Raw genomic sequence first — 11,460 nt, forward strand, 5'->3', positions numbered from 1 at the left:
AGGACGCCTGAGCGTAGCGTAAAGGGGCGGAGCTAGAATGGTGATGAGCGGTACAAATATTAGAGGACCGCGCGGTCGCTCAGTAGTGACGTGGCACGAAGCAGGCGGTGAGGACGTGCGCGCCCTCGCTTCTTCCTCTTTCTCGACTCCATCTTCACGGTAGCGGCACCTCGGGCCGCGGCTCAGGTAAGACTTAGGCGAGCGCTTGGTAGAAGGCCGGCCGCGGGGTCTGAAGGCACCGGGAAATCAAGGGGCAGGGGCTTCTCTATGGCGGCCCGGGCTCGAGTCCCTGCCTGAGCTTCGCAGGCCCGGTCTCCTCCACGTTGACACGCCGCGCCTGTCTCAGTCCCGACGCGTTCGTCCTGCTCCGTTTCCCATTCCCTGACTCCCTTGTTCCTGGGACGCTTTTCCTCTTCTCACACGAGCCTTTCATTTCAGTCGCCGACATGCAGCTCTTTGTCCGCGCCCAAGAGCTACACACCCTCGAAGTAACCGGCCAGGAGACGGTCGCCCAGATCAAGGTAAGTCTGCGTGGAGCTGCTTGCACTCTACCCGTCCTCTGGTTCTCTTGGTCCTCGTACCCGCGGGAATGCACACGATTCTTGCTTCTCCTGCAGGCTCATGTAGCCTCACTGGAGGGCATCGCCCCGGAAGACCAAGTCGTGCTCCTGGCAGGCGCGCCGCTGGAGGATGAGGCTACTCTGGGCCAGTGTGGAGTGGAGGCCTTGACCACTTTGGAAGTAGCCGGCCGCATGCTTGGAGGTAAGTGGGGGAGGAGGGCTTTTTGAACTGCCTTAAATGAGTGGGTGTGGGGTACATAGTCCTGGCAGCTCGGTATCTTTTCTCTGGCAAGACACTGAAGTGTTTTCCACGATCTTCAGTCCAGCTAAATTTTTCCCGTTCACCTCTAAATGAACTCCAAGAGGTGTGAGAGAAGGAGCCAGACAGCAGTTCTTTTGGCAGACCTTTGTCTGGCTTCAGTTTCCCCACTAAAATCAAGGTGTCAGACCAGATCCCCAAGATGGTCTTCAAGTCTTATTGAAAGTCCAGAGCCAGAAAATGTTATTACAGGTCAAAACTCTGACTTTGTTTCATTCCAGTTAGGGCCAAACTTGTCTCAACCTGCTGCTGTTCTCCCTTCTCACCACAGGTAAAGTCCATGGTTCTCTGGCCCGTGCTGGAAAAGTAAGAGGTCAAACTCCCAAGGTGAGTGAGAAAATTTGTGGTGTTTGGACTTTGTCTTACTGTCACAGCTAATCCAAGACCCTTGATGTTCCTGTTTGCCTTGTCCCTTCCTGGAGAAGAGCCTGAGGGAAGAGTGCCAGGCTTGTAAGAGGTCAGCCAGGTTCTGATCAGCCCTTCTTTTTCCCAGGTGGCCAAACAGGAGAAGAAGAAGAAGAAGACAGGCCGTGCCAAGCGGCGGATGCAGTACAACCGGCGCTTTGTCAATGTTGTGCCCACCTTTGGCAAGAAGAAAGGCCCCAATGCCAACTCCTAAGTCCTATGTAATCTTTGTTTTCTCTAATAAAGCCACTTCGTCCAGACAACTCATTGTTTCATTTTAATTTGCAGGATGTTAGGAAAAGGTATGGTTTTCAGGGGTGGTCATTTGTCCTCCAGAGGTTGGAGGCAGTAAGGGCAGAAGCCCATAATCTGGAAGGAAGAAATGGTAAACTACAGGAGAGTCACAAATGACCGCCCTTAAGATAAAGAGTTGGGAAATTACCCATTCTGAACAATTTACATCTTCTATCTAGAGAAGGTAGCAGGAATCATGATGAGGTGTTTTTTATGGAGGCAGCAAAGGGCAGTATGGAAGGGGTTTGGGTAGAAGATAAAAGTCAGTAAATGCCAATCTAGTCCTTCCTTGAACTTAGAACTAGCTGTGGCCTTACTAAAGTCCAGGACACAAGAAACCTGCTGTGCCTCAGTACTAGAAATCAGCAAAGTATTGCTTGATTACATTGGCACCATGGTGATGGGTGACCTTGTTTACTTCTAATTGTTTGATTGGCCCTGCTGATTTAATTATGCTATGATTGGATAAAATGTTCCCAAACAGTTCTTTTAGAGTTGATTTAAGGATCTCTCCTAGCAACTAAGGCTTCCAGCATATCTGAAATCCACTCATCATTCATCTGTTTTTGAACCTGCTGGTTCTTAATATAATATACCATGGGGGAAAGCCCTTGGGTTTAGACTGCTGAACTTGGAGTTTTGGGTTTTTTTCTTTTTCCCTCTTCTACTTACTGTTTGACAGATCTTGAACTACTTATTTTTTTTTAGAGTTGTAGATAGCATTCTTTTATGTTTACTATTTATGTGGTCCTGAGGATCGAACCCAGTACCTCATACATGCTAGGCAACTGCTCTACCACTGAACTACAGCCCCAGCCCTTGATCTACTTATGTAGTCTGTATCATCTGAGAGTTGCTGTGAAGGTGAAAGGATATAAAATGCTTACATAGCCCCTGGCTTATTGTAGGTATATAGACTGTGTAAAGAACAGCCAAGGGGCTGGGGATATGATTCAAGTGGTAGCGAGCTCACCTGACATGCCTGTGGCCCGGGTTCGATCCTCAGCATCACATACAAAGATGTTATGTCCGCCAAAAACTAAAAAATAAATATTAAAATTCTCTCTCTCGATTAAAAAAAAAATATTGTGTATGGTGATTTAAAAAAAAAAAGAACTGGGAATGTAGGTCAGTGGTAGGGAGTTTGGGATAATATGCTCAAGGCCCTGGGTTTGATCCCCAGCACTGGGGGAAAAAAAAAACATAGTCCCTAACTTTTTAAAAATATTTATTATATTTTTAGGTGTGGATGGATACAACATAATGCCTTTATTTTTATGTGGTGCTGAGGGTCGAATCCAGGTTCTGCCCGTGCTAGGAGAGCGCTCTACCACTGAGCCACAATCCCAGCCCCTGACTTTCTATTTATCAGGTTGTTTTTTTTTTTTTTTTATGGTTGGTAGAGGATTGAATCCAAGTTCTCAAGTCCTTGCCCTTGAATGACATACGTCCCTAGCCCACAGTTGAAATTTTTTGTGTGGGGAAATATGAGGAAACTCATTACAAGTGTTAATAGCCTCATAGAAAGACTGCTGCAATGTGGGTGTGGTGTGGGGGAAGTTGTGGACAGACGTACTTAGGAGCATCCCTAAGGAAGACCACTGAGGAGAAGATGTGAGTCCTGAAATAACCAATCAAGTGTTAAGCTGAGGAGAGTTCAGCCAAGAGGCTTCCAAGGGCAGAAGCAGAAGTGATGTCTAGTGAGTGCAGCAGATTCTGCAAGACCTTGTTAGCCATGGGAAAGAACTCCTTTATTTTATCCACACTGCATTAATCCATGAATGGATCAATCCATTAAGGTAGAACCTTGGACTTAACCACTTCTAAAAGGTTTTGCCTCTTAATGCCTCACAAAAGGGATTACATTTAAACATGTTTGTTTTTGTTTTTTGTGGAGTTTTTTGGTTTTGGTTTTGTTTGCTTTGGTACAAGGGAGTAAATCCAGGTGCAGTTAACCGCAGAGTCACATCCCCAGCTGTTTTTTATATTTTATTTAGAGACAGGGTCTTGCTAAATCGCTTAGGGCCTTGCTAAATTGATGAAGCTAACTTTGAACTCACAATCCTCCAGCCTCAGTCTCCCAAACTGCTGGGATTATGGTTGTGGCCCACAGTGCCCGTCTCAACATGAGTTTTGATTCACACCATAGCTGGGGTTGAGTCTAAAAGCAACAGAGGGTCATGAAGAGGATTTAAGCAAGGGACTGATGTAATCTGATTTGTGATCTAAATTCTTGTAGGTTTTTCACTTTTCAGTGCTGGAAATCAAACCAGGCCTTGACTAGTCAAGGCAAATGCTCTACCACTGAGCTATATCCCCAGCCCTATAATCTATTTCTCAGGCTTTTTTTTCTGGAGGAAGTTAGGAAAACAGTTAAGGCACTGTCATCCGATGAGGAGGCAGGTAGCTTAGACCATCAGTGGTGGTCCATCCAAGTCTCCAAGTGTTTGTAGGGAGATAAATGAAACATATCAAGATAGATGTAAGATATTTCAGAGGCAGAAGTGACAGGATGTGGGAATGAATGTGAGAGTGACCAAAGAAACAGGATACATTTCATAGGTACCATAGATCAAGACCTCATCTTTCAGCCAGATGTAGTGGTACATATCTGTAATCCCAGCAACTGAAAAGGTTAAGGCAGGAGAATGACAAGTTTGAGGCCAGCCTCAGCAACTTGAGACTCTGTTCTCAAAATTTAAAAATGTGGGCTGGGGATGTGGCTCAAGCGGTAGCGCGCTCGCCTGGCATGCGTGCGGCCCGGGTTCGATCCTCAGCACCACATACCAACAAAGATGTTGTGTCCGCCGAGAACTAAAAAATAAATATTAAAAAAATTCTAAAAAAAAAAAAAAAAAATTTAAAAATGTGTGTGGTGCAGGAGCAGGGTGCTGGGCATGCAATTCAGTGGTTAAGTGCCCCTGAGTTCATTCCTCAGTATGTAAAACAAAAACAAACAAAAACACCTCATTGTTGTTGTTTGTGGTTCATCATCTCTGTTACACCAGAAGATAACTTTAGGACAGGAATCTCATCTCTTTGATCCTCATTGTGTTCTTGGTCCTCAATATGGAGTCTGCATTTAACAGAATTAGGTGAATGAAGATTTTATGTGTATATAAATATTGTGAGTATGTGTTTGTGTATATAAACATAATATACATAATGAACTACATCCCCAGCCCTTATTGTTTATTTTGGGTCCTGCTAAATTGTCCAGGCTGGTCCCTAACTTGCTATCATCCTGCCTCAGCCTCTCAAGTAGTTGGGATTACAGGCCTCACAGTGCCTGACTACTATTGGATATTTAATCAGAAAGTATTTAATGAAGGAAGAGGTAGGTTTAGGTTAGGAATTGAACAGAAGCTCAGATATTTGTTAAACATTGCCTTCTTTTAAAGCAATGCCCCCAACACCCAGGTCTAGGCCTTTCTTTCACTCTAACTGCCCCTTAAATTGTCTATGTTCCCTAGCAAAATGTCTGTTCCTCCAGTATAGAGAGGAATCTTATCTCCCATAGAACTGGCACGATTAGTGGCCCAAAGTAGGTGCTTAGTATAGATGATTTCTGCCCCCAGCTTTGTATTTTTTATTTTTTAATTTTTAGTTGTCAATGGACCTTTATTTATTTTATTGTGGCGCTGAGAATCGTACCCAGTGCCTCACACAGGCTAGGCAAGCGCTCTACCACTGAGCCACAACTCCAGCCCATGCCCCCAGCTCTTATAGAAAAGTTGTTTTTCACTTTTAGGAAACTTGTGGGGCGGGGATGGGGCAGGGTTTGGTCAACCACTAGGGGGCGAGCGAGGACCAGCGTAGTGCTCGCCTGCGCATTTTTCCGATCTTGTGCGTCATCGCCGTAGTGGGCGGGGCTCGTAAGTTGCGTTAGGTTTCTGCGCCTGCCCAAAGTGCTACTTGAGAGAAGGGAGAGGCTTGGCTTATGATATGGTGGGCGGAAATTGCCGAGAAGCCTCCGAGCGTTGCCGAACCGAAAGCTCCCTTGGCCTGGCAAAGAGGCGGAAGTAACTGAATATGCGCCGGAAGTGGCTGCGCTGGGGTGCTCGCGTTCGCTGTTAGCTAGCTGCTGTAGTTGCCATGGAGCCGGCCGGGCTGTGCGGCTTCTGCCCAGGCGGGGAAGCCCAGCCAGCGCGCTACACCTGTCCACGCTGTAATGTGCCCTACTGTTCGCTGCGCTGCTATCGGGCTCATGGTGCCTGCGCCGAAGACTTCTACCGTGACCAGGTGCTGAGAGAGCTCCGCGGCCGCAGCGCCTCGCCTAGCCGCCTAGCATGTGCTCTACGCCGGCTGCGCCAGCAACGCGAGACAGAGGACGACCCCGAGGAGGCAGGCCTGAGCACTGGCCCGGCACCCGGCGGCCTTTCCAGACTCTGGGAAGAGTTGGCACCCGCGGAGAAGGCGGCCTTCGAGCGGTTGCTGAGCCGCGGCGAGGCCGGGAAGCTGCTGCCTCCGTGGCGGCCGTGGTGGTGGGACCGTGGGGCCGGGCCGCGGCTTCTGGAGGAGTTAGATGGTGTCCCCAGCAGTGAACCTGTGGAGCTAGATCCCGCCCCCGCGGAGCCAGTTCCTGGAGACGCCCCCAGGGCCTGTAGGCCCTCAGTGCCCACCCACATCCCTGCGCTGGCCAGCCTGAGTCGCTGCCCACCCTCGCCGCTCGTGCGCTTCCAGCTCCCCAACGTGCTGTTCGCCTATGCGCACACTCTAGCCCTTTATCATGGCGGGGACGAAGAGCTGCTCTCCGACTTCTGTGCCACGCTGCTGGGCGTTTCTGGAGCCCTGGGCGCCCAGCAAGTCTTTGCTTCTGCGGAGGAAGCCCTGCTGGCTGCAGCCAGCGTGCTAGAAACCAGCGAGCACCCACCAGGGCCCCTGGGTACACGGGGTGCTATGCAGGAGGCCGCCCGCATCCTGCTGGGTGAGGGTCCCGCCAACCAGAAAGGCTACACGCTGGCTGCATTGGGGCATCTAGTGCAGACACTGGGCAGGGCCAGGAAACAGGCCGTGGCTAGAGAAGAGCGAGATCGCCTCTACAAGGCCCGGAAGAAGTGCCAATTTCTGCTGGCCTGGACCAATGAAAATGAGGCTGTCCTAACACCATTGGCTTTAGACTGCACCAGGGCCCACCAAGCCCACACGGTGGCAGCAGAGGAGGTGGCAGCCCTCACTGGGGAGCTAGAGCGCCTTTGGGGAGGCCCTGTGCCACCTGCACCGAGGACTCTCATTGAGGAGCTCCCTGGCTGACCTGGGGACCCTTGTTATTAATAAAGCTGTGTCTGGTCTGCCCAACTGTGGACAGTGCCCATTTCTGAGTGACAGCTGTTATCCTGTCTAGCCCAGATTCGTGTTCACAAACTGCCTCTCAGCTTCCTCCTAGTCAGAGCTCACCCAACTCTGGGTATAAACACACTTGTCCCAGAATGGGAGCAAAACACCAAGGGTTCCAGACATTTATACAACGGGAGAAAAATGTCTCCATTTGGGGGCACCGGCTTCATCTTGTTCCAAATGACCTTTTCTCAGAGGCTGGTCATCCCTTCCTGGGTGAGCTCAGGGCCCAGTTGTGTCCAGATTCCTATCATGGTGGTCTGGTGGCCAGTGAAGCTGCTTCAGTAGATGTAGGGCAAGATGCGGTAAGGTACCCGCCGACAGTACTCGTGCCAAGCCCGGCCGTACTTCTGCAGGCACTGCCGCTCATCCCGGGCCTCCCGGTGCACCAACAGAGCAGTGAAGTAGAGGACGTAGAAGTAGGGTAGCAGGTGGGACACCCCTGTACAGAAGTGCTCTGTGACCACTCAGACAGCAGTTCACAGAGATTTCCATGCCTAGTGGTTCACAGAGCATCAAGGCTCAGCAGGGAAAGGCAACCCAACCTGGCATGGGGTTTGCCCCAGCCACACACCACACACTGGGTCCATCCCTAGTAGCTGATCATAGGCATCCTGTGATCACCATGCTACTGCTCATATCCACCCAGGGCACTCACCACAAGGCAAGGACCAGGCCAGAGCCATGATGAGGTCTCCGAGATAGTTGGGATGACGGACCATACCCCACCATCCAGATACCAGCAGCTGCCGCCCGGTGGCAGTAGGAATGGTCTCAAGGCCTGGGAAACACAGAGAGTGAGGTAGAGAATCCCAGAAAGTCGTGCTCCACCTCATCTATGGCCCCCATGAGACCCAACTTACCAGACACACTGGGATCTGAAGGATTCTTTCGGAAAGTGTTTTTCTGGGAATTGGCCCCACGGAATATGTAGTAACCAATAGCTGGGGGAGAGTATGAGCAGATAGTCAAGGTTGATGGCCATGGTCTTCTGCCTGATTTTTAGTATCTACTAGCATGTCTATAGCTGACTCCCTGGATATCCAGAACCCAGCCCCAGCTTTAGATAACCACCCGAGCTTCGCACCTACCTACTGAATACTGAACCAAGTGTGAATGAAAGAAAGAGGGAAGGGAAATGATGGGCCCAGCTTGCTGCCCTTCCTGACTGACCATTGATGAGACAGATGACTGCAGCCATGGGCAACCCCAGGGGCTGTGGGTGGTACAACAGGAACTGGGCCTGCAGGCTGTAGGTGAAGGGTACCCAGGCCAGGTCCCCAAAGGCCAGCATGAAGCCAAATCCATCATGTGTGATGTCCATGGTGGTGAGGACAGCCTCCTATAGGGACAGGACCCAGGTACACTATCTTAGTCCTATGTCCACAGGGACTCTCCCCAGCCTCCCCTGCCCAGTGCAGCCTCACCTCATGCCAGAGGGCGTCACCCACATACAGTAGCTGGAAACCATTGACCAGCCACATGGCAAGTGAAGGACTCCCCCGCTGCTCTGCCTCCTGCACCAGCAGGGCCAGGTTGATGAAGACCTGGGGATAGTGGGGGACAAGGCCATTGCCTCCACCCAAGTGGCAGCACCTGGGTGGGGAAGTGCCAGCCTCTCCCCTTTTTTCACCTGTCATTGTCAGTCACTCTTCAGCCCCTTGTTAAGTGGATCCAGGCCCTGTGCTCAGGTAGACAGACTGACTATGGCTCCAGAGTTCAAACTCCAGCTTTTGAATCTGAGCTTTGCCACTTGGGCAGGTTGTTACCTTTCCCAAAGCCCACTTTCCCACCACCATGTGGGGAATAGAGATAGGGACCTGACTCGGGTGCTGTGTGAGGACTTGACATAATGTGTGCAGTACTAGCAGTTAGCTAGGATCCAGTCCATGCTGAGCACCCTCATTTGGGCAGAGCTGAGCTAAGTGCTAGCATTAAGCTTACCTTTCTCATTCTCACAATAATCTTGGGAGAAAGTTTTAATTTGATCCAATTCCACAAGTAAGCAAATAGCCTTAGAGGCTGAAGTGTCTGTGAGCAGGACCTGCTCCAGATCCACAGGGGGCCAGGTCGGTGGTGCATGCCTGTAGTCTTACTACTTAGAAGGCAGATGCAGGAGGATCTTTGGTTTGACACTACCCTGGGCTACACAGTCAGACCTCCCATCTCAAAAAATAAAAGATTGGGGGAAAATAAAACAGATCCATGGTGAACACATCACACTCCTGCCCTCAGGGTGAGGTCACTTCTAAGTTTACATGAGGGACCTTTCCCAAGAGTTCCTTTGGTACTCTTGGCCAACGTCCAGCAAGGGTGATCATAACTCTAGGACAGAGATGGAATATTGTCAAGGCCAACAGTGACGGACAGGTAGGTTGCTAAACCCAGTGATCAGTTCTAGATTCTGTACTACCTTGACCATCAAAAACATGTGATCATCACTGTCCTCAAAATAGATTTTGCACTTGATTGCTGTATTTAAAACTGCATGAGCTCTCTTAACTCTTCCTGCTTGGTTTTCTTTCATAGTTTGTGTGTGTGTGTGTGTGTGTGTGTGTGTGTGTGTGTGTGTGGTGTGTGTGTTTGTATGTTGTGATGCTGGGGATGGAATCCAGGGTGTGGCAGGTGCTAGGCAATGCCCCACTACTGCACTACACCAGTTCACTATATATATATTACTGGTTTGGGTCTCTCTTTCCCACTAGGTTGAAGGCTTTATGTTTTCTCTCCTGTGACTTTCTCTCTCTCTTGTCTTCCAGCAGTAGAGCAATGTTGAGGACACAATAGATCAACAGGGAGGAGGGAATGACAATGATTTTTGTTCTGCACTGTTGGGGCCCTGCCTTCCCCTGGCCTGAGGCCAGCCCCATAAAGCCCAGCATACCCAGCCGATGAGACCGGGTCGCAGTTCACAGAAATACTTGAAGTCAAAGGAACAAATGCGAGGGTTGAGCTCCCGTCCCAGGAAAAAGTCGTAGATGAGATTGCCTAGAGAATAACAGAGAGTGAAAGTGCAAACAAGTGTCCCCATCTGCCGCATTTCCACCCCACTGGGACCCCTCTCACCTGAGTTTCCCCCAGGTGCCAGGGCTGAGGCAGGGGCCACCTGAGCCTTCATATAGAGAAGGAAGCTGAAGATGAAGGTGGTGATGGTGGCTGCAAATGCCAAGGGCAGAAGCATTTCCGGGAGCGCACCCAGGGGCAGCCCAAAGGACACCCCCAGCCCCACCAATAGGGCTGTCAGCACCAGGGCCTGGAAGCCTGAATCACAACAGAGTAAGTCCTGGGGCTGGGCATCGCCACCGCCCCTCCCAACATACACATGCACCAAAGCAAGGTCAGGGAGGTCACAGACCCTGCTTAAGCCATTAGGCTACCACCTTAGCCTTCAGAGAGCCACCTCAGCTACTGCCCTGGTGCATAGAGTAGCTGCAAATGAAGTAAAGGAGCGGGGATAAGGGGTGTGGGGAGACTCCCTGGAGTCTCCTTGGCATAAGAGAGGAACATATGGGAGCTTGGGGTAGGGAGCTAACTCCATGGACCGTCTGGCTAGATATTGAACCCCACTCCCACCAAGTCCAATGCAAGGGCCAGTCCTCCAGGCACCATTAATGGGGTAGCACAGACGACTCTTGTCCTTCAATTCTTGCCCCTCGGCCACCTGCGGGTACAGGGCAATCTGATAAGGGTTGTGGGGCCTTCTTGCCCTCCTTCCTCCCGCCTCCACGAAGCACTGGAACAGAGGTCACACCTTGCGCGCCGGCAGCAGGTAGAGCGCCGCCTGCAGGCCGAGCCAGGTGAGTAACAGCAGCAGCGCTCGCGGGCTCCACAGCACCTCCAGCCCTGGCAGGTATGGAGGTGGGCCTAGTAGGCGCGCCGGGCCTGAGCGGGCCACCAGTAGCAGGTGGAACATGGTGGCGGGTAGCAGCAGCAGCAGCGCCGCAGTGCCTAGGGAGGGGGCCACAACTTCGGATGTCCGCTCTCCATCTCTCCCTAACCCACAGGCTACCACCGTCGTCTCCGAATCCGATTGTCAGTCCCCGAGCTCCCGCTGCCCCTGGATCCCTTTCCCTAGAAGACCCTCCTCCCCCACATCTCAGTTCTCCACAAATCCCCAGCGCCCAGCCCCCAGAAGTGCCCCTCCTGGCTCTCCCTCTGGAGACATTTTCCCTGCCAACTCCTTCCCTTTTTTCTCTGGGTACCCCCAAAACTGCCACCCTCAGATCCTGCCTCGTCCTGTTCCTAGTTCACCCCTCCAGCCCAGCCCCGCTCAGCCTCATTACCCAGGGGCCCCCCGAATTCCAGTGGGGCTCGGGGGCCCTGAAGAGAAGCCATGGTTTCCGCTCTACCCAGGGGTGGGGGCTCACAAAAGTCGGTCAAGGAAACGCAGCCCGCCCTGTCCCCCAGGAGAAAGGCTTGGCCACCAGGAGGTTGCGACCCGCTGCACCTGCCTCCACACAAAGCTGGGGCTGCGGCAGCTCTAGTCCAGAGATCTTTAAGTGGACACGCCCCCTGCTCATCCTGGGCCCAGAACACCAGCCAATT

The 11,460-nt window shown here is 51.4% G+C and overlaps 3 protein-coding genes across 3 annotated transcripts; 2 read left to right on the forward strand and 1 right to left on the reverse strand.

Moving 5' to 3' along the window:
• Positions 1–75: 75 nt before the first annotated feature.
• Fau (FAU ubiquitin like and ribosomal protein S30 fusion) lies at positions 76–1,547 on the forward strand. The gene is made up of 5 exons (XM_026396578.2): positions 76–186; positions 439–521; positions 618–762; positions 1,151–1,206; positions 1,373–1,547. The coding sequence occupies exons 2-5, from the start codon at positions 447–449 to the stop codon at positions 1,496–1,498; spliced, it is 402 nt and encodes a 133-aa protein (XP_026252363.1). The 5' UTR covers positions 76–186; positions 439–446; the 3' UTR covers positions 1,499–1,547.
• A 4,074-nt stretch (positions 1,548–5,621) lies between these two features.
• On the forward strand, positions 5,622–6,860 carry Znhit2 (zinc finger HIT-type containing 2). The gene has a single exon (XM_026396543.2). It carries the CDS (start codon positions 5,674–5,676, stop codon positions 6,829–6,831), a length of 1,158 nt encoding a protein of 385 aa, XP_026252328.2. The 5' UTR covers positions 5,622–5,673; the 3' UTR covers positions 6,832–6,860.
• Positions 6,861–7,077: 217 nt separating this feature from the next.
• Positions 7,078–11,359, reverse strand: Tm7sf2 (transmembrane 7 superfamily member 2). The gene is made up of 10 exons (XM_026396506.2): positions 11,199–11,359; positions 10,667–10,863; positions 10,522–10,576; positions 9,982–10,176; positions 9,800–9,903; positions 8,343–8,462; positions 8,089–8,257; positions 7,779–7,859; positions 7,574–7,696; positions 7,078–7,357 (listed from the first exon to the last, which is right to left on the reverse strand). The coding sequence occupies exons 1-10, from the start codon at positions 11,248–11,250 to the stop codon at positions 7,197–7,199; spliced, it is 1,257 nt and encodes a 418-aa protein (XP_026252291.2). The 5' UTR covers positions 11,251–11,359; the 3' UTR covers positions 7,078–7,196.
• Between the last annotated feature and the right edge of the window lie 101 nt (positions 11,360–11,460).

The sequence above is a fragment of the Urocitellus parryii genome, chromosome 4, assembly GCF_045843805.1.
Source record: "Urocitellus parryii isolate mUroPar1 chromosome 4, mUroPar1.hap1, whole genome shotgun sequence".
In the NCBI taxonomy this organism is placed as follows: domain Eukaryota; kingdom Metazoa; phylum Chordata; class Mammalia; order Rodentia; family Sciuridae; genus Urocitellus; species Urocitellus parryii.

What these genes read in the sequence shown, in the direction of transcription:
- Fau (XM_026396578.2), top strand. Translation starts at nt 447, where the DNA reads ATGCAGCTCTTTGTCCGCGCCCAAGAGCTACACACCCTCGAAGTAACC. An exon ending in AGACGGTCGCCCAGATCAAG is followed by an intron (nt 522 to 617) that starts GTAAGTCTGCGT and finishes CTTCTCCTGCAG; the next exon opens with GCTCATGTAGCCTCACTGGA. An exon ending in TAAGAGGTCAAACTCCCAAG is followed by an intron (nt 1,207 to 1,372) that starts GTGAGTGAGAAA and finishes TCTTTTTCCCAG; the next exon opens with GTGGCCAAACAGGAGAAGAA.
- Znhit2 (XM_026396543.2), top strand. Translation starts at nt 5,674, where the DNA reads ATGGAGCCGGCCGGGCTGTGCGGCTTCTGCCCAGGCGGGGAAGCCCAG.
- Tm7sf2 (XM_026396506.2), bottom strand. Translation starts at nt 11,250, where the DNA reads ATGGCTTCTCTTCAGGGCCCCCGAGCCCCACTGGAATTCGGGGGGCCC. An exon ending in ACCTGCTGCCGGCGCGCAAG is followed by an intron (nt 10,577 to 10,666) that starts GTGTGACCTCTG and finishes CTGTACCCGCAG; the next exon opens with GTGGCCGAGGGGCAAGAATT. An exon ending in TTCAGATCCCAGTGTGTCTG is followed by an intron (nt 7,697 to 7,778) that starts GTAAGTTGGGTC and finishes TGTGTTTCCCAG; the next exon opens with GCCTTGAGACCATTCCTACT.